The sequence below is a fragment of the Xiphias gladius genome, chromosome 1 (genome assembly GCF_016859285.1).
Source record: "Xiphias gladius isolate SHS-SW01 ecotype Sanya breed wild chromosome 1, ASM1685928v1, whole genome shotgun sequence".
Lineage (NCBI taxonomy): Eukaryota > Metazoa > Chordata > Actinopteri > Istiophoriformes > Xiphiidae > Xiphias > Xiphias gladius.
Genome location: NC_053400.1, coordinates 25107617 through 25131629, shown reverse-complemented (window position 1 = coordinate 25131629; position 24013 = coordinate 25107617). Strand labels below are relative to the sequence as shown.

Genomic DNA, 24013 nt, shown 5'->3' with positions numbered 1-24013 from the left:
ACATTCAATTTGAAATAGAATAATGGATACTACATTAAAGCGCCAAGTCTCAGCTTTAATTTGAGTGGGTCAATATTGAAAGAACTATGTGGGAGATATAGCCCTTTACACACATAGTGCCCAGATTTTCGGGGTTCAAAAGTAATTGGACACTAGGCTGTGAAATATTCGTTGGGCAGCTGTGTGTCGTTTCAATTAGTTCATGCACAAAAGAGCTCACGCGTGGCTCAGAATGGATTAAGAGGTGACAGCTGCCATTTAGATTGAGGTGGAGATGTCTGTCACTATGCGGAGTGAAGAGGTGGCCATGCAAGTGATGAAGACAATAATGAGGCTCAAAAAAAGTAAACATCTAGAGATATCAAAGGTAGTTGGTTTGCCAAAATCAGCAGTTGTGTACATTCTTAAAGGCAGGTGGTCATGTGAAAACTAGAAAAATGGCAAGCGAGCTGGTATAACGGGGAGCACAAGTCTTGAGGTTGAGCAGAAAATCATTTTCATGGTGAAGAAAAACCCCTTCATGGCTGCACAGCAAGTCAAGAATGCACTCCAGGATGTAGGGGGGGGGCATGTTAACGTCAACGATCAAGAGAAGACTTCATGACCTTAACCTCAGAGGATTCATCATTAGATGCAAACCCCCTGGTAGACCGCAAAAACAGGAAGGCTGCATTTCACAAAACACACACACACAACACACTAAAACAGTAGAGCTCTACAACAAAGTTCTGTGGACTGATGAGACAAAAAACCAACTCTATTAAAATTATGGTAAGAGGAAACTGGAGGAAAAAAAAGTTAACACCTCATTACCCAAAACCCGCCCTTCATCTGGTTCTGTTATGGCTCAGGCATGTATGGCCGCCAGTGGGACTGGCACACTGGCAGTTATGGGTAATTTCACTGCCGATCGAAGCAGCCGGGTGAATACAGAGGTATACGGCAGACTTCTGTGCTCTAATCCAGTCAAATGCATCAAAACTCTATGGAGGAAATTTCATAACCAGCATACGGCCAAAGGAACCGAAAGAGGGGCAAAGAGGTGGAATACCCTCGGGCTGGCTGAATCAGTCACCTGGTCTCAGTCCAACTGAGCTGCCGTCTCACCCTGATGAAGACCAGACTAAAGGCAGGGAGGCTCCACAACAAGCAAAAGCTGAGGGAGGCTGCAGTGAAACTCTGGGAGAGCATCACCAGGGAAGATACAGAGTGTCCGCTGATGTCTGTGGGTCAAAGGATTCAGGCAGCCATTGACGGCAAAGGATTTTCCACAAAATATTAAACATGAATATGAATATAAATATTTGACTCCATGTGTAGATATGCAAAGTTACTTTTGAACTAAACCTAAACTTGGGACACTATCTGTGTAAAGGGCTGCATCTCCCACACAGTTCTTTCCATACTGATGTAAACCTACTCAGATTAAAGCTGAGACTTGGCACCTCAATGTAGTATCCATTATTTTATTTTAAATTGAATGTGCCGAAACTCAGAACCTGAAGAGCAAAAAAAAAAAAAAAATGCGTAACTATCCAAATACTTGAGGTCCGGACTGTGTAACATAACAAAAAACAAAAACAAAAAAGAAAACATGCGGGGGAAAAAAGATTCAAAATAGAGTCACAAATCATGGCAAGTAACTAAAAAATGTAAATTAATAAATGAATACATTAAATAAAATTAAATGAAATAAATAATACGCATGACGTAACCGGCCTTACGTCATGGTCAGCTGTTCGATGAGGAAGTAAACAAACCTGAAGCCAACGGACAACTGGACGGAGAGAGGCGGAAAACGCTGCTGTAGGGAGACGTAGCCAACGTTGCAAGTAGATTTCCCTTTATTTACCGCCTGAGTTTGCTCGTTGGATTGCTTCGCCACAGTTTTGTCGCCGCGCCGGAGAAATAATACTGTTTGGCACAGCGACACGGTGTAGATGCCGCTTCTCGGCTCCGCTGCGCCGTTAGCTTGAGCCTTAGCCGCGGCATGAGCAGCCACAGCAGCCCCGCGACGTTACGGTCGTTTGTCTGCTGTTTTTTTTTTTTTTTTTTTTCTACGTCCGTTAGTGAGGAGACGTGTCAGCGAAATTATTTATTATTTTCATCATCTTTTAATCTGCAGATCATTTACTGTATTAACCAGTCGTCATTTTGTCTGTAAAAATATGAGAAAATTGTGAAAAATGCCAGGCATAGTAATCCCAAAGCCTGAGGTAACGCCTTCAGAAAGCCAAAGATATTTATTTTATCTATCATCTGTGACAAAGACCGGCGTCCAGTCCTCAGATTTGAGAAGCTGGCACCAGCAAATGTTTTGGCGTTTTGCCTAAAATGACAAAGCGATTAATCGATCATCAAAAAGGTTTCCAATGAATTTTCTGTTGATCGACTAATCATTGCAGCTGTCGATTGTATTGTATCGTAACCAAAGGCCGCTAATGTTGAGGGCAGGGCTGTAGACCTGAGACTTTGACTCCGGCCAGACCTCATTCATTAGGTCTTAAGACTTGACTCTCTTGAGACTTGACCCCCTCAAGATTTCACAAATGGAAGCGAAAAGATTCAAGTTTCTGAACATTTCACCTGTTAAAAATCCCCACACAATTAAAACAGACGGTGACGGGCAGGTGTCACTTAGCCACCTAGTTCTAATGGTTAATTATTAGGTCTGTGCATTTCATTTCATTTATTCATTTAGTCACATAAAATGTCAGAAAATAGTGAAAATTGTCCGTCACAGTTTCCAAAAGCCCAAATTAGTTTGACCAACTTTCTAAACTTTCTCCCCCAGATATTCAATTTATAACGCAAGTGTGTAGAATTTGTTCTTGATAAATAACTTAAAAATTGTATTGTTTTGGAAAGTTTGTAAACGGGTTCATTTTATGTCAGTGAACTAACTGATTATTCGACTAATTGATTCAGCTCTTCTGCTGTGTAGGGTTAACCGTCAACATTGATGGCCTTATCCAAGAGATGTAGGTTGTTAGGAACACAACTGATTTTCTTGTCTCCCCTCGCCAGCTCGTAGAACTTGAGAGAGCTTTAATTGCAGTGTGCCTCGGAGGACCCGGGACTTGACTGGGAGTTGGTCTTAGAGTCTTGGGACTTGACTTAAGACATAATAACAGCTCCGGTTGAGAGCACAATGTGAACTAATCGGGGGTAAATACAATAAGAGTTACCTCCTCTTCAGTCTTTACCTAGGTGCTGTGGGAATAAACACAAACTGTAGGGTGAATTGGCCACAAGAGAATATTGCTATATTACGTCTCAGTGAAACACTTTTCCGTTGTGTAATGGTTTCTATTTTCTCGTTGCCCCCATGTGAACTTTAGGGCCGGCTCTCCAAATGACGTCTCTGGTATGCACTTTACACGACCATCGAGACGATGTCAACTGGTGCGCCTTCTCAGCCAAACTGCTAGCCACGTGTTCTGGGGACAAAACGCTCAGGATATACAACACCCATGACTTCTCAGAGCTGTCTTTCTCGCCGCTGTCGGGACATGGCTACAGCATCCACTGCTGCTGCTTCAGCGCCTGCGGACAGTTCCTCGCCTCGTGTTCGACCGACGCGACCACGGTGGTCTGGTCCATGGTCACCGGCGACATCGAGGCCGTCATGGAGCATCCTGGTCGGAGCCCTGTCAGGATCTGCGCGCTCTCTCCCGACTCCGCTCACCTGGTTTCTGGTGCATCGGATGGCACGTTGGCTCTGTGGGATTTCCCCTCCAAACAGCTGCGCAGGTAGATTTGAGAGATGGCATGTCTGTAGAGCTGACATGATCAGTGCATTAGTTGTTCAACAGAAAATTTCGATCACCAGTTAATTTTTTCAGTCATTTTTGCGCAAAAATACAAAACATTCACTATTTGCAGTTTCTCAAATGAGAGTATTCTCTGCTTTCCTTTGTTTTACATTACTGTAAATTGAATATCTTATAAATATCTAGAAAATGTGATGGGCATTTTTTCTGACATTTTATAGAGAGAAAAATGATTGAATAAATAATCAGCAGATTAACCGATAATGAAAATAATTATAATTAATAAATAATTAATTAATTGCAGCCCCACATTGTCCATTATTTATTAAAAACTGCAGGTTAGTTGGCTAACCAGTAGGCTAATGCTGTTGGTTGTGTTTATGAAGGACCGGGGCAGTGAATGACACAACAATGGTGGCCTGCTCCTTCAGCCCCTGCAGTCAGGTTTTCATGACCGGCTCCACCTATGGAGACCTGCGTCTGTGGGACCTGAACATGAACCAGCTCCACGCTGAGAAGAATGCCCACGACCTGGGCGTCACGTGCTGCACCTTCGCCCCCAACATCCTCAGTGGTGAGAACCATTGCGAGAGTGAAGAACTCAGAGGGATAAAATCTGAATCATATATTGGTTCATTTTAAACAAACAACTTGGAACATAAATACTTCTGGGAAAACTCCCTCAAATCTCATTATTAAAATGTTTGACCTCTGCCAGAACAGAGGCACAGTGGTGGGAGAAATGCTCAGATCCTTTACTCAAGTAATAGTATCAATACACCCATGTATAAATACTCCATTACAAGTACAAGTCTTGCAGTCAGAATCCTAGTTAAGCAATAGTACAGAAGTATTGTCAGCAAAATGTACTTAAAGCATCAAAAGTCATTCCTTGTCAATGATATGACTCTATATGACCTATTCGATTGTTAATAATGATGCATTAATTAAGCATTTGGCATTTTGCTGTTGTCGCTGCTCGAGGTGGAGCTAGTTTTAACTACTTCATATACGCTCATGTGGCCATACGGTCAGGCCCCTCCAAAGCGTCACAAGATAAACCTGATGGCTAATGACATGTTTAATGAGAGCTGGAAAGAAGAAAAAACTTCTGCTACACAAATTTGTATCCATTTTATTTTATTTTTTTTGGATGAACCATTGGTTTAATCTTTAACAGTGTATTTTATTTTGTAAGATTATTTCAGTACAAAATTGTGCTCAAGTACAGTACTTGAGTAGATGTACTTCCCGTCATTGTGGAGGCAGGTAATTTTGCAGTTGAACAAGAGAATTTATTATCAAATGTAAAAGCAACAGTGAATATAAGGTACTTTAATATTAAAAGTGTGACCAAAAAAATTCACAGAAAAATTAAATTATAATAAATAACTATACGTGAAACTGCAGCCTGTAAATCGTATGTGCTGCAGTTTCCATTTGCACATCTGCCAGCATATCTACTGAAAACAATCAGCCCAGTGGTTTACATAAAGCATGCAAGTCGCCTAGTTACACCACGTCACAATATTACTACAACAAATACTGTACCCATGTTATCCCTTTATAGAAAATGAAGATGGTAGTGGAGTTAAAATGATTAATCAGTTAATTGATTAGTTGCTGATTTATTACCTGTTGATCACCTATTTTATTAGTTGTTAATCATTTTAGTCTTTTTAACCTTCTCTAAATTTGAACTTCTCAAATAGGAGGATTGGCTGCTTGCTTTGTCAACATTGTTGGGTTTTGGCTCAGTGTTCGGACATAACAAGAAATGTGAGGACGTCACCTTGGGCTCTGGGATTTTATAATGGACATTTTTTGCTATTTTCTGACATTTTATACAGAAACAATTAATCGGTTAATCGAGAAAATAATCACCAGATTAATTGCTAATCAAAATTATTGTTAGTCGCAGCCCTAGATGGTAGATGGCACGATACTCCATATTCTTAAGGTTTGAAAAAAATCAGGTCAGTGGTGTCGTCGTGATGAACAGATAAGTGGAGCACAGCTGATCTGTTTGGCCTTTGTCTAATTTCACTGTAGGGGGCAGTAATATCTCTCTAATGGCTGCCATACATCTAGGCTTACTGTTGCTTGTGAAAGGTTGAGTACGCTATCACGCAATTTGGTATTTATTTATTTTTTGTCTTTGTCTTTTAGGTGATCGAGTCGTGCAGTTTCGTCTGGCATCCTGTGGCCAAGACAGTCACCTGAAGATCTGGGCCATCAACAAGTTCAGCTCTGGAGGTACAGTGACATTAGCGATCTAAACTCGCCGGCGGACCCCTTTCTCTCTCTCTCTGCCTCGTATGATCCTCTCCGTCGTTATTACAACCTCTTGTGGATATCAGCTAATATTTTGAACCTGGTTTGTCCATGTACACTGTTCCTGTTTTCAGACTTTGAATATATTAAACAACTGTACAAAGTGAGAATATGACAATTATTTTATTATATATGAGGTGTTGCTATAGTCCGAACAATGTATAATTCAAGGCACAGCTCCACTGGAGAAACTCCACTCTGCACATACAGTAGTTTTCTAGACTAAAGACAAGTCTGAGGATAATATCTTAATATAATAATATTTTGATGTAATATTTAATAACAATATATCAAGAGAAGTCCTTGGTGCAGCCAGTCCAAGCCCTATTTTCAGTGTTTTTCATGCTATTAAGTGCTTGTATTTGTGCACATTATTAGCTCATTAAACGTGCTCACTTTTTTGCATTCAGTGGCTTCCCTTCTTTTTTTTCTCCCTCCATTTTGGAAGCCTTTTTCCGTGCTTTTTTGTGGATTATTATCGAGGCACATTCCAGCCTTTCTCCAGAAACGGTCCTACCTGTGTTAAGTCTTGCTGGTCAGCTTGACATCGTTCAGTGGGAATATTTGTCTCATTTGTGCACGTAACTTCAGTTGCTTGTTTCTCTCGTAGCCTGTAAGATGCAGCTCCTGCACACGTTAACTGGCCAGTCAGCTCCGGTCCTCTCCTGTGCGTACTCCTCAGATGGGCAGCTGCTTGTGTCTGGGTAAGATTTTTGGTTTAAGAAGGCATGCTAAGGGTCTTTGCATGTTTTAGCCTCGTTACAATGTGCATAAACTCTACAATTCTGTCACCCGTTTTAAAAAGAGTACCTTAGGCTTTTAGATGGACTTCCTGCTCTCCAGGCAGCCATTGTCTTCTGTCCATGCCAATGTTTGACGAAAATCAACTTGCAGAGACTTGAAACTTGTTTGAGATAGGTAATCCATCACAGTTATCCTTTACTCATCTTTACTTTTTGTCTACGTCATGTTAATATGGGATGGTAATGCTATTTTGAAGAGCGAGGTTGTGACTGTTGCAGTTGGAGAGATGCACCGCTCCCTGCGCTGACATTGGTCGATCAAAGTCCTAGTGGCTGTTGAGTAAATATAACAAAGGTTTATGGTTTTGCAGCTCCCTCTTAAAATTTTAATTTATCAAAGCTTTTTTTTTTTTTTTTTTGAATGCCCAAAGGAAGAGTTTTCCACTCTCTGCTCACACTTGCACTAGCCTAACCTCAAGGTCTGCTCACAATTGCATTTTCAAACAAGAACGACATAACTGGCATTGTACATCTATTTATATTTTATTTTCAACTAATGGCTGCCAAGAGAGTAAAAAAAAAAAAATCTACAAACAACAGTTAAGCAAATTATATACAACTTCTATTTGATGGGCTAAAACATGCATCCACCTGTATGTTCCTTTAACAGACACATTTTAAAAGACTTTTTAACCGTCCTGATTGCCTCAAGAAAATTCCCAAGACATTGCTATAGTTGCAAGCCATATGCTAAATCCATATTTCACATCAATCCCTTGATATTAAATAGATCAGTTTGGAGGTCTTGATGTGTTTTAGGATCAACAGACTGATGTAAACTATAGATTGTTTGCCTGGACAGGTAAGCAGGCCACTCTTGACACAGATGTATGAGTGCGGTACTTCAGTGAAACCACTGGAGGGAGACATAGATCGCTTTATTCCTCAGTGAGTGAATGCGGATATGTGTGAACATCCTGTACCATAGAGTTGGTTTGTTAAAACATTTGCTACATAGCTACAACTTTATCTTTTCATTTCCTTCAGCTCTGTGGACAAAACTGTTACAGTCTATGATGCTGTAAGTATCTCTCCTTTTTTATTGATTTACTTAGTACTTTTTATATTATACATTATAATTATATACTGCTCCATTCATAATGTTCAGAATTTGTGTTGTGCTACACTTTGTTTGTTTGCAGAAAAATGCAGTTCTGCTTTACACACTGAACCAGCACGAGAGGTAAAAATTCACTTTTATGTTTACGAAGTTACGTTGTGTTTACTGGCTTTTCTGTTCATTTCTCTCTCATCATGCCAGACAGAGTATCTTGTGTATAGTTGGTGCTGTGCAATTATTTGTATCCTGACAAATTTCATACAATGAGATATAGTGGTTGTGATGTCTAAAAGAACAAGAAGATAAATTGTAATAACATCAGTCACAACGTGAGATCTTGAATATTTAAAAACGTACTTTTTATCAAACCTAGAAGTTTGTTTTTCTGGTGAAGAGGCTAAAGAAAACCATTTGAAATCAACAGGATGAGCATGAGTTCAAATTGTCACTGTGATTTTGAAAACCTTAAGAAATATTATAACATTCATAATGGGATAATTCTGTAATCATTCTAGCAATATTAATTTAGTCCATTTTGCCACCTTTATACTCCACCACTTGCACACTTGATGTTGTTTGTTCAGAATTCTTAAAAGGGCCCTTTCATACCGTTTCTCTGGCATCTGGTGGTAACTTTTCTCTTCAGAAACATACACAAGCTCAGTCTCTCTTTAATAACTGTATTTTTGGGGAAAATCCACTACAAGATGCTTTGCAATGCTAACACTGAAAAACACAGCTATTGGTTGTATATTTTGCATTTCTGGACCTATTTTTTTCCCGTATTTTTTCTTAGCTCCGCAGTTATGTTATACAAAACATGCAGTATGTAAATGAGCTCAACATTCAACCACTCATTTACGACAGGATACCAGTTGTAAGGGGGCAGAGATGACGAAGACAGCGCTGTCAATAGATTGTGAAGCAGTTTGAGCACAAAACAGTCAATTTTGCGTTTTTAAAAAAAGGAAGGGCTGCTCTCACTACATCTCTCCCCCTACACATACACGTACATGCAAGCCACAGCTGAGTGATCACACTTACAAGCTATTTATACGTCCATCCAGCCACCTGTGATTGAAAGGCAGCAAGCTCACTTCCTTTAAGTGGGGCAAGTCATTTTGGAAAATCACGAGCTGAAGTGGAAGTAGACGAGGTGAGTTGGGAGAAGTGAATAAATGCCGGAAAAGTAAATCACAACACTTGACAAAATGCCTCCCGGAAACTCAATTGACTTCAGACAAACTGATAATACAACAGCGTGAGAGTTAGGTTAGTGCATGCCTTTCTCCCGGTTCTTATTGGAGGTTTTAAAGACATTGTTTGAAGCTAATTAGCTTTTGTGGATCAACATTTCTGAGCATTCCAGCGTAGGTTTTCAGAGAGATTGTCGTCAATGCTGCCTTGACTTTCTTGAATCTGCTGAAATTCGACTTTTAATCCTTATTTAGATCTTAGTGCAGTCTTTTGACGTGGTAAGCCGTCAGTGATAGAAAACATTTCAATCACTGCCACATATTTCGGTCTGGTATCGAGCTGTAGTGCCCACCTTTTAACCCTGTAAGAGCTGAACTGTAGCCTCAGATCTTCAGGCAGGGCAATAGCTCAGGACTAAGATTTGGGGCTTTTGGCTTCAGTTTTTTAGACACTTTGAATGGACCTATATGGGCACAGAATCACTATTATCTTTAATGTTAATTCTTACAACTTACTTTTACAGATTTGGTTTTATGTGCTGTTTTAAAGACAACAGTTTACATTTTTTTTCCCCCTTCATTCTTCTTGCTGTGTCTTTTTAATTTATATATAAGCATCAGCATTTTTAATTTATATAGTAACACTAAGCTATTTGCCTTTGATTGATAACTCTCTTTGGAAACTTTTCTTTGTAGTCGTCTTCTTAGTCTTTTTTGTTGTTATACAGAGAAAGTAACACCCCATTGTTAACAGAGCAGACATTCAGGGGATTGCTGTCGTCTGCTGCAGGTACGTGACGGCATGTTCCTTCTCTCCAACTTCACCACTGATTGCTACAGGGTCTATGGATAAGACTGTGAACATCTGGAGGCTGCAGGATGGATGCAGTGGCCATGGTGGTAAAAACACAAACACACACTTCACTCAAATAGACTAACATATATACTCTGATCATTTATTACATCTGTTTTGGCTTGTAATCTATTTTTGTGTCTGCCTCCTTTACTGCACCTTGTGTCCAACGGAAAGGCGGGAAATCGTTGCCTGGTTAGTTTTCTTTTTAACTTAAATACAGTTTATATTTTTTGAGAGTGTCTTCTCTTCCTCACTCGCAAGTGCTGCAGGTTTGCTCACAGATTGCATTGTGTTGCTCAATTTATCCACTTACGTATCCTTTCTTTGTGTTTTAGAAGAGTCTGCTCTGACATCAAGTGAAGGTAGGAAGGAAGAAAATACGCCTTACTGTGTAGTATATCACCCTGGGGTACCTATTAAAAGGATAGTTAAAATGTGTAAATGAGACACCACTCCTCATACACTGTGTGCACAAAAAATTAGGAATGGCCTTGTGTTTACCAGTAGGCGCCAAGTCCAAGTTTGATCCCGCGTTTCTGTCCACAATGTGCAAGCTCTTTTTTACCTTTTAGTTTCATATTGTGTCAAGGAAAATGTCAGTGAACCCTCCAGACATTTATTTATATCATTAAACAAGCCGTGCTAGCCACAGGCCCCTAATCAATAATCACTCAGCAGAATTCTAGGACCATCTTACATGGAGACTATTTGACCATTTTCCAAAAGGCGCTGCAGCCGTCAAGGACTGACCGTCTTGCTTTGACTCAACCTCTCAGGGAGAACCTCATCAGGCCGATTGAAGCTGCTTGTCTCTGACTGGTCGGAGGAGGATGTGTCAGAGTGGCTGGTGGAGGAAGGCCTCGAGGGATTGGTTGACAAATTCAGGTCCAACAACATAGATGGGACAGAGCTGCTCAGTCTCACCAAGGAAACACTGGCGTCAGAGCTGCTCATAGGTGAGGAGGACAAACATCACACGCGGCTCAGAGAGCGCAATGCCACTTCTTCAGTCCCTCAGTCTTTTTCACAGTCCAATTGCTTCCTTAAATCTGAAATGTAAGAATATAAACCCAGTCTTATGGGTATTACACGGCTGGTTTCTCGTGAGATGAACAGGGACGTGTGTGGATTACGATTTTTCTACCTATTTACATGGATAAAATGTGACACATTGAATTAAAGTAAGGGTGAAGGAATGAATGGATGTTGAAGGGGGTTTTACTGAGCTAGATTACATAATATTAGGGTGCACTGGAAAAGCACTCAGCTTTGGGGCTTCGGTAGTTCTGACTTTAATCTGGAACACTTCAGTTACATAACCCAATCTCCAAAACAGTATTTCCCATAAGGAATAAAGTGGATTTACACCTAATATCATTAGGCCTTCTTGGTTATTTCCGAGTCTTGTTAGAAATGGGGCTTTTCTAAAATTTTCGCATATCAGACTTTTGGTATATTTCTCTCTTTTTTTTCTGTAAGAAGTGCAACCACAAGGCTAAAGTAGGCGTTTTAAGTTGTCGATGCCAGTCTACCAGCTAGGCCAGTATTCGTCATGTAGGTGTCAGCAAAGGTTGGTTGTGTTACAATGCCGTCATTTCCATCCCCGAGTTGCCTTCAGTCACTCCTCAGTTTACACAGCTTCAGTGCTGCGATCAGCTTGCATTCACATTATTCTGATTTTAGTGACGTTGCATGAATCCCACCTTTCTTACCAGAGCGAACCTATTTAACAGTATTGAGTTGCGACATGTGTTATCTACTGCAATGACAGACAGAGAAACAGGCTTATTTTTCAAGGGTGGGAGTGAAATCAATATACTTTCCTCCTAGAAAAGCAGCATCATAAAATGAAACAGAACATAATTGGTCTTTTTCTCTTCTGGCACATTTCCTTATTCTCTTGTTTGTGTGTATGTTTGTGTCTGTAGAGTCCGTAGGCATGCGCAGTAAACTCCTGAGGAAGGTGGAGGAGCTGAAGAGTGATTCGATGTGTTCGGGCATTCCCGATGAGTTCCTGTGTCCAATCACCAGAGAGCTGATGAAGGAACCAGTCATTGCTGCTGGTACGTAAAGATCAGACTTTTTCCACTTAGCACAATTACATACAATGACATAATATATTAGTTAGTGTCAGTTCATGAGACACAGACTCCAAAGTTGTTTGTTAAGGATTTGTTTTCGTACTTTGAGTATACTTTGTACATTTCCCAACAGATGGCTACTCATATGAAAGAGAGGCCATCGAGGGCTGGATCAACACCAAGAACCGATCCAGCCCTATGACCAACCTGCCTTTACTGACGACTCTACTCACCCCTAACCACACCCTGAAGATGGCTATTGGCCGCTGGAAGACCACCCACTCGCCTCTGAAAAACCTCTGACCCGGTGTGCCCCAAAAGTTTCACCTAAAGCAGACAGAAACCAGAATACAATGCTAATAGGGATCACACAGCATTACAGGTGCAGGTGTGTCTGATTTTCTTTTCCTCTGAGACATCTGCACACCGTGCGGTTTCTTTGTTGGCACTCATTTATGAAGCTGCATTGAGCAATTTTTGAAGGTGAGGTTACTAAGTACTGACTCAGTAGGATAAAGTCCTTATAGGCAAGTCTCGCCACTCGGCAGCCCTCGTGGCAACGCCCCTGGGCAGTTATTTCAGGGTAACAAGACCAGGCCCCTATCTAAATGAAGGGGGGGGGAGAGCCATAACTGCACTATTTTAATGGTCACCATGACATAAAAACTGCATGTATAGAAACAACAGTCACCAAAAAAAGTTGGGTGGCTTTGCCCCGAGATAAGGTTATGTTTCATGTTCGGCTGTTATAAAGCAGATGATTGGCTTTTGGGAAGAAGGGTGGGATACGTGTCATACAGCCGCCATCTTTGGCGGTATGGACTTTTCTATTCAAAATAGTTAGGTGGTTTGTCTCCTCTCTCGTAACCACTCTGACTTTTGAACATGCTGCAATTACCGTTGAACTTTTTTCAGTTTTCTAAGTTCATGAAACAAACAGTGCATTAACATTTGAAGAAAGGATATTTTTTTTCGAGTTTCAGTATTAATATTGTTTTTATTAATATTCTTTTCACTTAAAAAAATCAACAGAATATGTAATTTTCCCAGGGGTACTCAAACCTTTGCATACAGCTGAATGTATCAATAAAGATCCTTGTGAGCAAAGCTAAAGAAAGTGCTTCATGATTAAAGAAACTTTGATTTGGAGGCCTTTAGTTTTCTGTGCATTTTTTTTATTATTTATGACTTTTCATTGACTGAATAAACAACCCCTCCCAACAATGAGACGTAAGTGTCTGAAAGCTAGATAGAGCTATACAGACTGTTCATTTGCAGTTGGATCAGCAGAACTAACATCCCCTTCACATTACTGTGTGTAATGTTGGAAATATTGCTTAATGCAGCTTTAAGTTTAAGTGAAAATTAGCTAGTTGTCTTACTGAAAACACTAGTTGCACCATATGCACTGTAACAAGTAAGCATTACATGTATGTGTTTTTTTTTTAATTGTCTTAACATTGCAGGACCTTGGTTATTACAAATCCTATGGGAACAGTGCTTGGCCAAAGTAGTTTAGCGTTTACTTCCCTTTGCAAGCTAACCTCCACCTTTTAATGAAATTAGTGACAATATTCATCAATTGCAATGTTCACATTTTTGTACTAGTAGTTTTATTTTGATGGCTTGGTTAAATGTCAGTTTAGATAAGTGAGGTCACACTATCAAAAGACAATAACTTTTATCCATCCATACACACTCCTAAGCTTAGTCAACATTGTATGGATTATACTGTGAAAGAAATAGATGTAGAAATGTAGTCCTCCATTGATATTTTATTATACCACAGTAATGTTGTGGTAATGTTCTGTAATCCATAGTATGACTCAAAAGGGTATATGACAACTATGGACATACAGCAGTGTACGAAGTCTCTTAAGGTTTTTTATCCTTGACTGTGTAAATGCTCTCTCTGTCCGAATTAACCAATCAACACTTTATATGAATATGTTCTCTGCTATGCAAAAATAAATAGCATATACTGTGAAGATTGAAGCAATCAAGTCAATATTAGATTGGGACAAGAAGTTTCCAACAATGTCATGTACAGTGCCTTTTTTATCAAATGTACCAAGAAAAAGAATCTCAAATACACAAAGTAATCTCCTTTGAAGCCTGTAATGCTGACAGATAACCACTTACAGGGAAATATAGAATCTGCAAATATAGTGTACACCATACAAATATAAATGTTTTTAAAAGACACTTGACAATAGAAATGGTCATATCCTCCAACTAACAGCATGAGGTTTTGTATATTCGTGCACAAAGCTTTCTCTGACTTCTATATTTGATAAAGTAAATTAAAAGTTGAGACAACATTCTACTTATTTTTTTAAATCCCTACTCAAGGTATGTCTGGTTTTTCTTTAATACAATAGTGTAGCTGTAGACATGTAAGCAAAAGCATAGTAGCCTGAGTTGAACACTGGTTCTAGGTTGTAAATGCACTGCAGCAGCGTAAGTCTACAGAACAGGCTCCGGGAAGGTGCTGTTCTCAAACCAGTCTCCCTTGCTACCTTATGTGGGACAGTTTGTTGGAAACAACCTGTATCTGTGCTTTGATAAACTATATTCAGACATTAGACTCTATAAATGAGCGTTTGGGTTTGATCGGAGCCATATGCAGAGCCGGGTTGTCTCTCGTTAGGCTAGCCTGTCTGTGCCTCCCATCAGGAAAGCGTAGCTGGGAGGATGTGGAGCCTCTGGCCTCTCGCTGGTGCAGCCGCTCTCCAAACTCCCGGCCCTGCTGCTGGCTGTTGGCCTGACTTCCAGAGAGCTGTTCCTGGAAGGAGGTGCGCTTGAACTCATTGTTCAACCCCTGGAACTCCATAACGGACATACTGAAACTCTCAACCCCTCCTCCTCCACCTCCCTGCCCCTGTCGGCCTAGGCCAGAGGTCTGCTGGCCCTGGACTCGCACTGCTTTGTCCATTACTCCCATAAAGGGCCGGGGCTTTAGCTCGGGTTTTGTTTTGAAGCTTCCACTGCTCTTGATGGGGCACGGGGCATCCAGCACCTGCTGCCTGCCGCCGTCTGACAGATTCCCACTGGAGGCCTGGCTCGAGCTAGAGCCCCTTGAGCCTGCTGTGCCCCCTCCTCCGCTCTCCCTCCTAACCTCCATACCAGACCCCAGAGCAAGAGCCAGCCCATCCAGAGCCACAGAGTGGGTGGCAAGTCTGTCAGATCCCCTGGAGAAGCTGGACGAACGGGGCTGGTACATCTGGAGAGGTCCAGGTGGTGAGGAGCTGTTGGGGGACATGGGGTGATAGACGTCAGTGGGGCTGTGCCCAGAATGTTCATTGGCTGATCCAGGGCCAATGTCAATACCTAGCACCGGTGCAGGCCTCAGGGAGGTGGCGATATGCCTGCCTGGCAGAGGGCTGGAGGGGCCACACAGAGAGAGAGGCCTGCCCCCTACTCTGCTCCCTGACTGGAGGGAGTGGCAGTGGTGATGAGTTCTGTTGCCTTGGTTTTGGGTCTGCCTGTTGATAGCAGGAACAGGCTCAGGCATGTCCACAAACAGTTGGTTCTGTACATACTCTTCTTGAGGGAAACATGGCGCCTGATCTGTTAAACCAAGGGCTGCACCTCCAGGGAGAGTCCTGTTTGGAGCGTATGGATTCAGAGGCCAAAATTCTGGGCTTTTCCCACATTGCAGGCTCACCTCCTCACTTTCCTCCTTCCCTGCCTCCTTCCCTGCATCAGTCTGCTCTGCGGGGATTTGCCTCTCTAGACTTCCCTGTGAATAGACGTCTGTCTCCTCCTCTGTGCCTTGATGGTGGTGGCTATGAGGGTCCCTGTTGTAACCCTGTGTTGAGTTGTTGCTGGATGTCTTCTGATGATGTTTGCATTCCTCCTCTACCCGTGCCAGCAGGCGCCGGATCTCCCGGTTGGACGGACAGAGTCGTGCTGCTTCGTGGAGGTCTGCCAGCGCTGCAGCAAACTGCCTGGTGAGGGCAGAAAATGAACAAAGGAACTTTGAAAATACCTCACTTACAGCACCACAGAGACACAACATCCCATTGCGTTGTTGATTCTCGCAACAGTGACTTTCCATTGAGCAAAATGATTCTGCTTTGAAATTATATACTCCAATTAATATTGTTGTACCTGCTACTCCTCTTGGCCCGTGCTCTGGCATAATATGCTTCATAAGACCTGGGTTTGAGTTCCAGGGCTTTTGTTGCAAACTCTTCAGCAATGCCAAAATCCTGTGTTTTCAGATAGAAAAAGTCTATTTAGCATTTAAGTTTCAATTTAAAAATTAGACAGAGCACAAAGTAAAAAAACACAATAAAACAAACCCTCACTGTATTGATGTGTGGTTAAGTGACTAGACTGGAAAATGTTTGTCGCACAGAAATAATCCGAGGCCATTCCAATAAAAATAGTGTTTGTATTTGCATCTTCATTATATGGATCTGAAGATCGAAGCTTGTTTAGTGAAACAGCCACCGCAATCATTTTTATTGACTGGGAACAGAAAGAGAGGGAGAGAAACAGACAGAGAGCTGCTTTTACTGCACTCATCGTCGCTCTCAGGTGAATTTGTAATGGCTCAAACACGGGGCGATTCTGTCCTTCAGAGTGAGGTCAAAATGGCAGCCTCGAATATGAGATTGCGAACATTGCTGCTTAATGTTTAATGATGGTACAATGTAGTCTCTGCGCGGGCCCTCACTGCCAGCATCCTGATATAATAAGTGGATTTAGCCGGCCAACGTGCACACCCACTGTAAATAACCCCCCTGTAGAGACACAGAGATAGAGCGTGCGCTTGGTCTGCCAGAGAGAGTGACCTTATCACATCACATTATCTGCTCCATTATTCATCAGCCACAGTGACCCTAAGGATGGCATTTTTACACAGCCTGTTAGGACGTCTGTCATCACCAGGGTGGGTTCCAAACCTGGCTGCAGGCCACACACATCTATCTCTACACTAACAGCACACAGTTATTCAGAATGTCACCACCTGGTTCCAGGTCTTACACAAAAAATTCTGTTTACCAGAGAGACGTGTAATTAGACCTGAACAGCAGAGATAATTTTACGGTGAGCTATAAGGGTGCCGATGTCATCTTTTTATGTTGGTGGATAAATTATATATCTTAAGGAATCATCTACCTTGCCTCGCCAGCCCCCCTGCCATACCCTCGGCGTCTAATAAACCGGCTGGTGTTAAATAGTGCATGAGCAGTTTGATACTGCTGTGGATCTTACATTGGTTTTTCTGCGGCAGCGGGAAAGGTTCAGATAGAGGGAGACCCGCAGGTCTTTGAGCCCTTTCAGCTCCTCTCCTTGCCCCTCACGAGGCAGCTTCCTCAGGGCATACTGGTAACGCTGGCCTGCCTCCTTCATACGTCCTTTCTGAGAACCACACAAGAAGAGGGGGAGAAAGAAACAGACTGAAAAGGGAAGGGAAGAAAAAATTTGACAACTAAGCCATAAAGAAAAAAATATTGTTTGAAGTCTATTCAAATAAAAGGCTGCAAGGTTGCCACACCCTCACAACACACTTGACTATAACATTCATCAGAACATACCTTGTAAAGCATGTTCCCTTCCTCCATCAGCTTCTGCAGCAGGATCAGGAGGATGTCTGGTTTGGAGGAAGCCATAGCCCACGTAGCATGACCTGATGGAGTGGTACAAATATTTATCTTTTTATTATCTGTCTCATGCTGTCTCTTTTAATTTGTGTCTTACATAAATCATGTACCTGATCGATCATGCAGAGCCGTTCTGTAGCCTTTCGGTTGATGAAGGAGAGCAGCCAGGGATGGAGAAAGACAGAGGTGAAGAGAGAGTTAGAGAGGTGGATGTAAAACTGCAGGTGAAGCAGAATGGAGAGTAACAACATACTGTATGGAAGTAAACTAGGCCAATATAAATTAATATAAATGCAGAGAGTGCAGTTGCAAAAGTATACCATATAATACAAATCAATTCATGTGAGCTGAGTCTTCGTTGATTAGTTTAAGTAAGATACAAATGTGAATACACTCTGAGTCGTGATTTTAACCAGAGAGCTGTCAATTCAGCTTTATGGTAATGCTAGAGGCTGTACTGCAGTATGTACAGCTGTTTAACTGTCTTGTATAATGGTGAATGGTTTTTGTTTTGAATGTAAAATGTAATTTAATGCAGGGCTGTTATGATAGGCATGGTGTTTATACCCATCTTGGATCCTTTCTTAAGCAGCGAGGCCACTAGGGCTGGGTTCTGGCAGCCAGTCGACCCCCTGGTATCATTGTTGTCGGCTCTCTCCAGCACCGCTCCATGTTCCACCAGGCAATGCACCTGGCCACACATAGAATAATAACAACATTATACTTAAATACCGTAGCAGTTTTTAGATATTTTAGTCATTTATTGATTACACACTGTATGCTTCACTACATTAGCAGACACTAGCAACGCCTTTATACCATGATGATTCTGAAAAACTTTTGATCATCAGATAGTTTGAATTACTCCCCTGCTGATCGACAGATCACATGACTGAGAGTCAAAATAATCTGAAGTTTTTTTTACTCCGCTTGAGCTGTGATTGCAGATTGAGGTCCAGTGCTTTAGGGACAATTCTTATGATCATTATCTTAGTAATTACCTCCACAGGGAGGTTATGTTTTCGGTTATGTGTCCGTTTTTTAAAACAGGATTACAAAAAAAGTACAGAATGGATTTTGCACCAAACTTGGTGGAGGGTTGGGGCATGGCCATTAAATTTGGGGGAAAATCTGGTTAAAGGGGCAGTTCCAGGAATTTTCATATAATTTTCCGTAGCATTGCGAGATGGTTCATTTTTCGACATTTTTGTTAATATTTGGCCTTGGCGGAGGTACCATTCTAGTTAGAATTTATTTAATTTAATTACTAAAACAGCTTAAAATCCATTGTTGCGAGACAAATTTATATTTTGTAGTTTGCCAATCATCTTTCAACAGTTGTAATGTTTTGCAACTTATTGTCAAGTATAGAGTTCTCCAAAGTCCATAAACTGCGTCCCAACCACAGGCAGAAAAGAAAATTAACCTTTTTGTTAAGGAATATTTACGAGTAAATGCAAATTAGAGTCTTTCAAATAAAGACAGACCTCCATATTTTATTTTTATATTATCAACATGATCTAAACATCCAAACAACAGCATGAAACCCACTGTATCTGCATCCCCGTTAAGAGCCGCTAGATCGAGAGGAGTCCGTCCCTGCCTGTCCAGTTGGTTCAGATCCGCGCCTGCCTCCACCAGAAGGTGCACCGCACCTTTCTGGCCCTTCATGCAGGCCCAGCCAAGTGCAGTCAGCCCCTCCTGATCAGCAGAGGACAGGGAGGCACCTGGGACCACAAACAGTACAAATATTGTTCTACAATTCAGGTACATTCAGCAAACAAACTCGGGTATCACTGGGCAAGGCGGGGACTCTCACCCTTTGACAGCAGGAGTTCAACAGCGCTCACGTGGCCCTCAGAGGCAGCCAGCATCAGTGCAGTGCGACCCTGCTTGTCGCTGACGTTGATGTCAGCGCCTTGCTTCAGCAGCAACTCTGCAACCTGAGAAGCGGAGGATAATTAGTAAAAGAGCTATTAAAAAAGAACTGGTAAAATGATGACAATCCTGCGCCAGTGACCAGACTCCTCCTCACCTGTGTGTGCCCATGCTTGGTAGCACTAAGCAACGGGACCATTCCTCTTCGGTTTGGTATTCCCAGCCCTGCCCCCCGCTCCAGGAGGAACACACACATCTCCATCCTCCCTCTCCCTGCTGCCGCGCTCAGCACTGACAGAGGGTCGGTACAGAGATGAGACGACGAGGCGGAGAAGAATATGTAATTGACGCATTTAGGAGAGAAGTAGAAGCAGGAGTGAGAAACAGAGAAAAACAAGACTGGTTATCTCCCTAAGCTATTTCAATCTAACACAGGAGTTGTAGTTCTTCATATCCTTGGTTAATCTGTTGAAATTATAACATTTTACAGAAGCAAATTTTTTTAAATACAAATATAGATATCTGACATGTACTACAGGTCACAATTGCTCAAAGACACCTGCACTCTCCCTTTCTTATTCCTCCTTTTCAACAACAAAATTAAAACACGGAAACAAAATACAATTATTTCCAACCATAACTCCGCACACTAGATAACTTGAAACCCCTTTAACCAGCCAGTGTTACTTTAATAGAAGATGGGCATTGGTTAACAGAGCAGCTGGGGATGGAGGCAAGGTATTAATGCCATTCTCTGCCCTCCAAGTAACCTTGACAAATAACATCGTGTTTCATGTGACCACATGCCTCAGTGAACAAATCGATTGTATAATACTGCCTTTAAAGAGAAGTTATCGTCATATATGAGACAAAGAAAAACAAAAACGCTGCCTAGTTTTTTTTGTTTAAGCTGATTTTGTGCAGCTGCACAAAATAGTAACAGGGTTAGGGAAGTTGCTGCTTAAAATATGTCCACTGGAAATAATGTTCTTATTAAAAGAGAAAACCTGTGATAACCAGTGTAGAGTACTGTCTTCAGTAATTGTGGTCCCTGAGGAAGTAGAATCCCTTGTTTCGTAATCAGACTTTGACATGTATCCTTGACTGATCGTTTTATCGGTGCAAATGGACTGTAATCCAATCATACTAACAGTAAACATTAACATAGAACAAAGCCCTCGTACAGCACCATGCAAAGGTGAATGTTTCAGAGGGTATTTGCTCTCACGTTTTCTATCTCAGCACTGAAGGGGACTGAGTAATAGAATTATACCCTAATGGCGCCGTAGGCAGAGATACAGGCATCATCCGACATGCTCTCAGGAAATGGACCTAACAGAATTCTGCAAGCTGCACAATCACATCTGTGATAGAGGTAAAAGTATTACCATTGAATAACAGATGCTTTTTAGAAGCTACAAATGTGACTGGACAAGTAATTCTGTGTGATTAACGTGATGCTCTATTCCGGCCAAAAACAAAAAAGCTATTTACAATCGAATCAATATTTGATATCAACCAGAGCATCCTAAAATCATAATACCGAAACCGGTTAGCGGGTTTCTATTGTAGTACTCCCATTCACTGTGCTTCCATAAGTAGGCTGCATAGTATATATTCTTCGTACAGAGCTAGAATGTGTCTGAAATGCAACCCTAACGCCTTCGAGCTTGACTCTAGAACCACAGTGATGGACAGAAAGAGGTGAGAAAGCTAAATTTATCTGACTGATAGGAGAAATGCACCCGTTTCTCCCCAGAGAGAGTCGTGAGCGTCGATCTGCACTGCCAGCTGCTCATCTTTCAAGTCCAGCAAGCTCTTCACCACCTGCAGGAAAACACAATTTTACAGTCCTCTGTATTGCTGGCTCGCTGTGCAGAAGAAAAACCAAAGCAACCACAGCCTAGGCCAGGCCTGCAAGGACAGGCAGCATGCTCTTAATAAAACAAAATTATTTCAGCAGAGTGTCAGAAATGTTTTTGTCATTAGGACCTTGATCTGATACATACCTGTGTGTGTCCCACACTCGCTGCAGCTGTAACCGCTTCTTGTGTTGCCTGAGTTTTCCCAGTCACATTCTCATTGCTGTGGTGCTGCTGCGGGTCAGCAGGGATCTCTGCTCCCCAGTCCTGGGCCAGCAAGATGTTGATGACTTCTGCATGGCCCTTCAGCCCGGCGTGGACCAGCGCACACTGGCCACTCTTATCAGCCTGGCCCACCTGGCACAGAGGGGTACACAGAAGGACTTACAACACTGGTCCTGGCCGGTGCCTGTAATACGCTGGCCTAGATCAGGCCTGTTTATGTCATCTGTCTCCCAGAATAGATCGGTGAGCGTAAAACCAGGGTCGTTCAGGATGTCACTGGTATAAAGGTACCAAGAGGCCGAGTGTTCTGCCAGGGTAATTATGCTTGTCATTTGGTGTGGAGGGTCTCTTCCTCTTTGCACAGAAATGACACTGACCTTGGCCCCTTTCTTGCAGAGCAGGCTGACGATCTCCGCATGTCCTGCTGCGGCGGCCAGACAGAGGGGTGTCATGCCGTTGTCGGTGGTCCCATCTACAGGAGCCCACATCTCAAGCAGCAGAGCTACCATCTCCACATGGCCCATGTGGGCATGGACAGCCAGGATAGGGGCATGTCCTACCACCTCTGTACACCAGGTCACACTAGCACCACCTAGCATCAACAGACGGCTTACCTACAGGATAAATAGAAAAAATTGTATATCTCTATATACAAGATTATATATTTGGGTGTTTGCGAGTTTTTTAATGTAGAGCATGTGTGCGTCACCTTGATGTTAGGTGTATATAAGTTCCTCAGGGAGGCCAGTGCAGCGGACAGACTGTCTGTGCTGCAGGTCACCCACATGGCCTGAAGAACACTGGAGGACACACCTGTCTTCTTACTCAGACCCTGCGAGTGTGCGAGAGAGACACAGATAAATAGAGAGAGATTAAGCCTCCCCAGATGAGATCTGTGGTGCAGAATTTGAATTGTGTCCCAGGAGAAAAGCAGTATTTACAGATAGCAAGCCATGCATGCAAACAGTACAATTTTCACCGTACCGTGGGCGTTTATGTATATGAGTAGTGCTAATGTGTGTGGGTGATGGTAGGAACAGGGGTTCGCTATTACTTGTGCGTGTCCTAGTGTGTTTCTATGCAGTAATATTCAGTAAAGTGCGGGATCTTTACGTGAAGCCTTTTGGGAATGGAGGAAATTCTGACAGGTTTGGGTACAATCGGTTCCAGTCATAAACCTACATAGCAAGTTATATGCACAGTATCCCAGTTCATGTTACCTTGAATATGTGAGCCTTGAGGATGTGGTGTCCCAGTTCCATAGTCTGCTGCCGGTTCAGCTTGCCCTCCTGTCTGGAGAACATGAAGGCCAGGAGAGCGTGGCCACTCCTGTAGACACGCATACAGTATGTATTCATCAGAAATGGCATGCATGCATCGACCAAATTTCTAATCTAACATACCTCCTTTCTGAAAAGGATTTACACACTTTTTTTTTAATGTCACAACTGACTTATAGTACATGCATCGTAAGAATCTTCTGCTGTGTGACTTTTAGTCTCACCTAGGGTCACAGAGAAAGTCTGTGCTCTCTCCATCCGCTCTCCACACCAGCCACTCTCTGAAGGAGGGATGACACAGCATCCGCGTGCCATCCCTGCGTCTAACCTACAAACATAAAGGATATGGAAAATTTCTTAAATTTAAAGGTACAATTACTGGACATGATCCCCCAACCCTCACAGCACACAGACCGTCCCTTATTGTCCATCCAGATACTGTAAATCTTTTATATAAACACTACTTCTAAATTCGTACGTGTTAAATTATTTACTTCATACCAAAACAAATGCAACAGTCAAACCATACAAAAGCTTGAATCATTATGTACCCTTTGATGTAGTCATATTGAGAGTCTTACCATGAACCCAGCAAGGCTGTCTAATCTCTGCTGGAAGTCCTTCCACTCCATCTCCCCCCTCACACTGCCCGCATTCAGTGCCCTGAACATTTGTTCATCGGTCAGTGGGTGCAGAGACGCCAGTGCCACATTTAGCACTGGAAGTATCCGTTCAAAGACCTCTTTATCCGGAAAGCTCACACGACACAGCAGCAGGTACACCTAATAGATATTCATTATTTAGCACGTTGTCAATGATGTTGTCAGACTGCTACAACTGCTAAACAAAAAAAAGGATGATTTTTGCATAGTTAGAGTTTAAAACTTAAATATGCAACTCTACATTAAACTAAAAATACATCATTTTGAGATATACATCTAATAAGTCTGTCTGTGATTGCACACACATACCTAAACTCAGTTTGCCAAAACTTTCCTTGTCAGTGATGTTTTGAGATCTATCTGATTTCTTTGGACGTGGCCAGCACTG

General features: G+C 42.1%; 2 protein-coding genes across 6 annotated transcripts in view; one reads left to right on the top strand and one right to left on the bottom strand.

Annotated features, from left to right (window-relative positions):
* The first annotated feature begins 1730 nt into the window (after positions 1–1730).
* wdsub1 (WD repeat, sterile alpha motif and U-box domain containing 1) lies at positions 1731–14183 on the top strand. Of its 5 annotated transcripts, none has more exons than XM_040127796.1 (13): positions 1731–1803; positions 3342–3753; positions 4160–4347; positions 5943–6029; positions 6718–6811; positions 7898–7931; positions 8053–8093; positions 9957–10066; positions 10197–10214; positions 10358–10384; positions 10799–10978; positions 11951–12085; positions 12237–14183. In XM_040127796.1, the coding sequence occupies exons 2-13, from the start codon at positions 3356–3358 to the stop codon at positions 12404–12406; spliced, it is 1482 nt and encodes a 493-aa protein (XP_039983730.1). In that variant the 5' UTR covers positions 1731–1803; positions 3342–3355; the 3' UTR covers positions 12407–14183. The 5 variants fall into 5 exon arrangements, with proteins under 5 accessions (XP_039983730.1, XP_039983704.1, XP_039983739.1 ...); XM_040127770.1 differs by having other exon boundaries at positions 1732–1832; positions 12237–14133; XM_040127805.1 differs by having other exon boundaries at positions 1732–1832; positions 9957–10063; positions 12237–14119.
* A 135-nt stretch (positions 14184–14318) lies between these two features.
* LOC120790380 (protein TANC1-like) overlaps positions 14319–24013 on the bottom strand; it is a 32869-nt gene continuing 23174 nt past the window's right edge. Inside the window, exons 14-29 of the mRNA XM_040127817.1 lie at positions 23545–23745; positions 23188–23291; positions 22904–23012; positions 22393–22515; positions 22061–22297; positions 21606–21815; positions 21342–21423; positions 19754–19887; positions 19538–19661; positions 19270–19445; positions 18286–18409; positions 17829–17858; positions 17653–17744; positions 17330–17476; positions 16217–16317; positions 14319–16053 (exon numbers count right to left, since the gene is read on the bottom strand). Of these exons, the coding sequence (XP_039983751.1) occupies positions 14679–16053; positions 16217–16317; positions 17330–17476; positions 17653–17744; positions 17829–17858; positions 18286–18409; positions 19270–19445; positions 19538–19661; positions 19754–19887; positions 21342–21423; positions 21606–21815; positions 22061–22297; positions 22393–22515; positions 22904–23012; positions 23188–23291; positions 23545–23745 (3369 nt within the window). The 3' untranslated portion in view covers positions 14319–14678. The remainder of the gene's footprint in view (positions 16054–16216; positions 16318–17329; positions 17477–17652; positions 17745–17828; positions 17859–18285; positions 18410–19269; positions 19446–19537; positions 19662–19753; positions 19888–21341; positions 21424–21605; positions 21816–22060; positions 22298–22392; positions 22516–22903; positions 23013–23187; positions 23292–23544; positions 23746–24013) is intronic.